The sequence below is a fragment of the Tupaia chinensis genome, unplaced genomic scaffold, assembly GCF_000334495.1.
Source record: "Tupaia chinensis unplaced genomic scaffold, TupChi_1.0 Scaffold000294_5, whole genome shotgun sequence".
Taxonomy (NCBI): domain Eukaryota; kingdom Metazoa; phylum Chordata; class Mammalia; order Scandentia; family Tupaiidae; genus Tupaia; species Tupaia belangeri.
The window spans coordinates 152,465-154,636 of NW_006159782.1; the positions used below are offsets into that span (position 1 = coordinate 152,465).

A 2,172-nucleotide genomic window follows, 5' to 3' on the forward strand; every position below is an offset into this window, starting at 1 on the left:
CCTCCCACTCATGCCTGGCTGGAGTGTGGCAGGTGCTGCCACCTGGGACCCTCAGAGCAGGGTCAGGCACTCCAGCCTGTCTGACCCCCAGACACGCCATGCTGCCAGCGGGCTCACCCCTTCCCGTCTCCCCAGGGAAGTTCGCCATCCGTCCCGACAAGAAGTCCAGCCCTGTCATCAGGACGGTGAAGTGTGTTGGCATGATCGCGGGAGGGACCGGTAGGTGGACCAGAGCTCCTCCTGGAGGCCATGTCGTGGGGGGTGGGTGCGCTGTGGCGACCGGGAGGTCTGGGGTGCAGTCTGCTATTTGGGGTCCCCGCCGTGCCCGTGTGTATGCAGGCGCTCACTCAGTGCCTCGGGGCCTGGCGTCTTGCAGGCATCACGCCGATGCTGCAGATCATCCGTGCCATCATGAAGAACCCGGACGACCCCACGGTGTGCCACCTGCTCTTTGCCAACCAGGTGAGGGGGCACCCCGTGGTGTGCAAACTCGGTGCCTCAGAGGGGACTCGGCCTGGCCAGCATGGTGGGGTTGGGTTTGCAGTCAGCCCAGCCTCTGCCTGAGTGGGGCTGCCAGAAAGGGGCCCCTGGGGTGCTCTCCCTGCCTCCCCATGCTTCCTCGGAGCAAACCGCATGCTCCTTCCACCTTAAGCAGAGTTAGGGACCCAGTAATGGAGTGGGAGGGGCCGTGGCCTGGGTTTAGGCCAGCTGGAAACCAGGGGCCGTTATACAAATAAGGTCCCTGAGCTAGAGGGTGGAGGCGGGGTTTGAACCCTGATCTGTCTGATCCCTGATTCCTGCTTGCCTGCCTGCTCCAGTGCTGTGTGGCTCTGGATGCGTCACTGTCCCGCCCTGGGCCCCACTCTCATCCGTAGAACGAGCCGGCAGGGCCAGGTGGTTGTGAGGGTCTCCCAGGTCCCACCTGAGGCTGTGTGTACAGGGCAGGCCGAGGTGAGCCTCCTGCCCCATAGCATAGCATGGGGGCCGGGTCTCTCAGACGTGGTTCAGGTCAGCTCATCCCAGGTCCGCCTGGCCCACAGTCCCCACGGCCTCCACCATGGGAGGAAACCGAGCCCAGAGGTTCTGGGACGTGGGTCCATAGACCCACCCTGCTCGGCTGGGGGTAACTGCCCCAGGCCAGCTGAGGTGACCTTGACTACCCAGGGGTGGGGAGGAAGAGCCAGAAACACTGTGGGCTGGTGGGGAGGGCAGGGGAGGGTCGCTGGGATGGCTGGATCCTACATGGCCGGCTGAGTGGTCAGAGTCCAGACCTGGCCCCTTGAAAAACGTGCGGGGAGTGTGTACCCACAATCCCCAGAGGGGAGGGGACTGCAGCGTGGCCGTGCCCCCAGGCACGTGTGCGGAGGGCTCTGGCAGCTCGTCTTCCCTGGAGCTTTGCTGAGTGCGTGGCCCACAGCGGGCACAGGCCGTCCACCCAGGCGGTCTCCTGTCCCCGAGGGCCGGGTCTCCGTGTCCCGGAGGGCAGCCCCTGCTGCCTGTGGCTCCTGACCCCTGGCCCGTCCCCTGCAGACTGAGGAGGACATCCTGCTGCGGCCCGAGCTGGAGGAGCTGAGGAACGAACATTCCGCGCGCTTCAAGCTCTGGTACACGGTGGACCGAGCCCCGGAAGGTGAGCGATGTGCCCTCCCTGCGTGCCCACTGCGCCTGTGACGGTCCCCCAGAGGAGGAAAGGGGGCAGGAGGGGAAGTGAGGGCCTCGCTCCCCGCTTCCGCAGCTAGAAAACCCGCAGGCCCCGAAGCGCTGCCGCGCGCTGCACTGCCCCCTGCTGGGCGAAGGAGGTCCAGCATTCTGTCCTTGGGAGACTCGCACTGGGGCAGGTTTTCCCAGGGCTGTGTGTGTGTGCGTGCACGCGCGCGTATGTGTGCACGTATGTGGGTGTGCGCGCGTGTGTGTGTGTGTGTGTGGCAGTTACTTCTGCTTTGCAGCTTTGCCCCAGGAGGGCACTTCATGTCCGTTTTCTCTCCTGTCCTTGCCCCGGGAGGTCACGCTGAGGCAGTGCGTGGGGGCCGCTGGGAACCAACTGCCCTTGGTTTTCTGCTAGTGAAGACGCGGGTAGGAGGAATACCCGCAGCGATCAGGCTCCCTCGGCGGTTTGGCTTCGGCAGCAGCAGGGAGTGGTGGAGCTGCGCCCAGCTGGAGGCGGCTGCCCCG

General features: G+C 65.5%; 1 protein-coding gene across 1 annotated transcript in view; it reads left to right on the forward strand.

Moving 5' to 3' along the window:
• The window catches only part of CYB5R3 (cytochrome b5 reductase 3), a 20,078-nt gene that overhangs the window by 13,376 nt on the left and 4,530 nt on the right, over nucleotides 1–2,172 (forward strand). Inside the window, exons 5-7 of the mRNA XM_014588684.1 lie at nucleotides 136–219; nucleotides 377–462; nucleotides 1,531–1,630. Coding sequence (XP_014444170.1) covers nucleotides 136–219; nucleotides 377–462; nucleotides 1,531–1,630 — 270 coding nt within the window. The remainder of the gene's footprint in view (nucleotides 1–135; nucleotides 220–376; nucleotides 463–1,530; nucleotides 1,631–2,172) is intronic.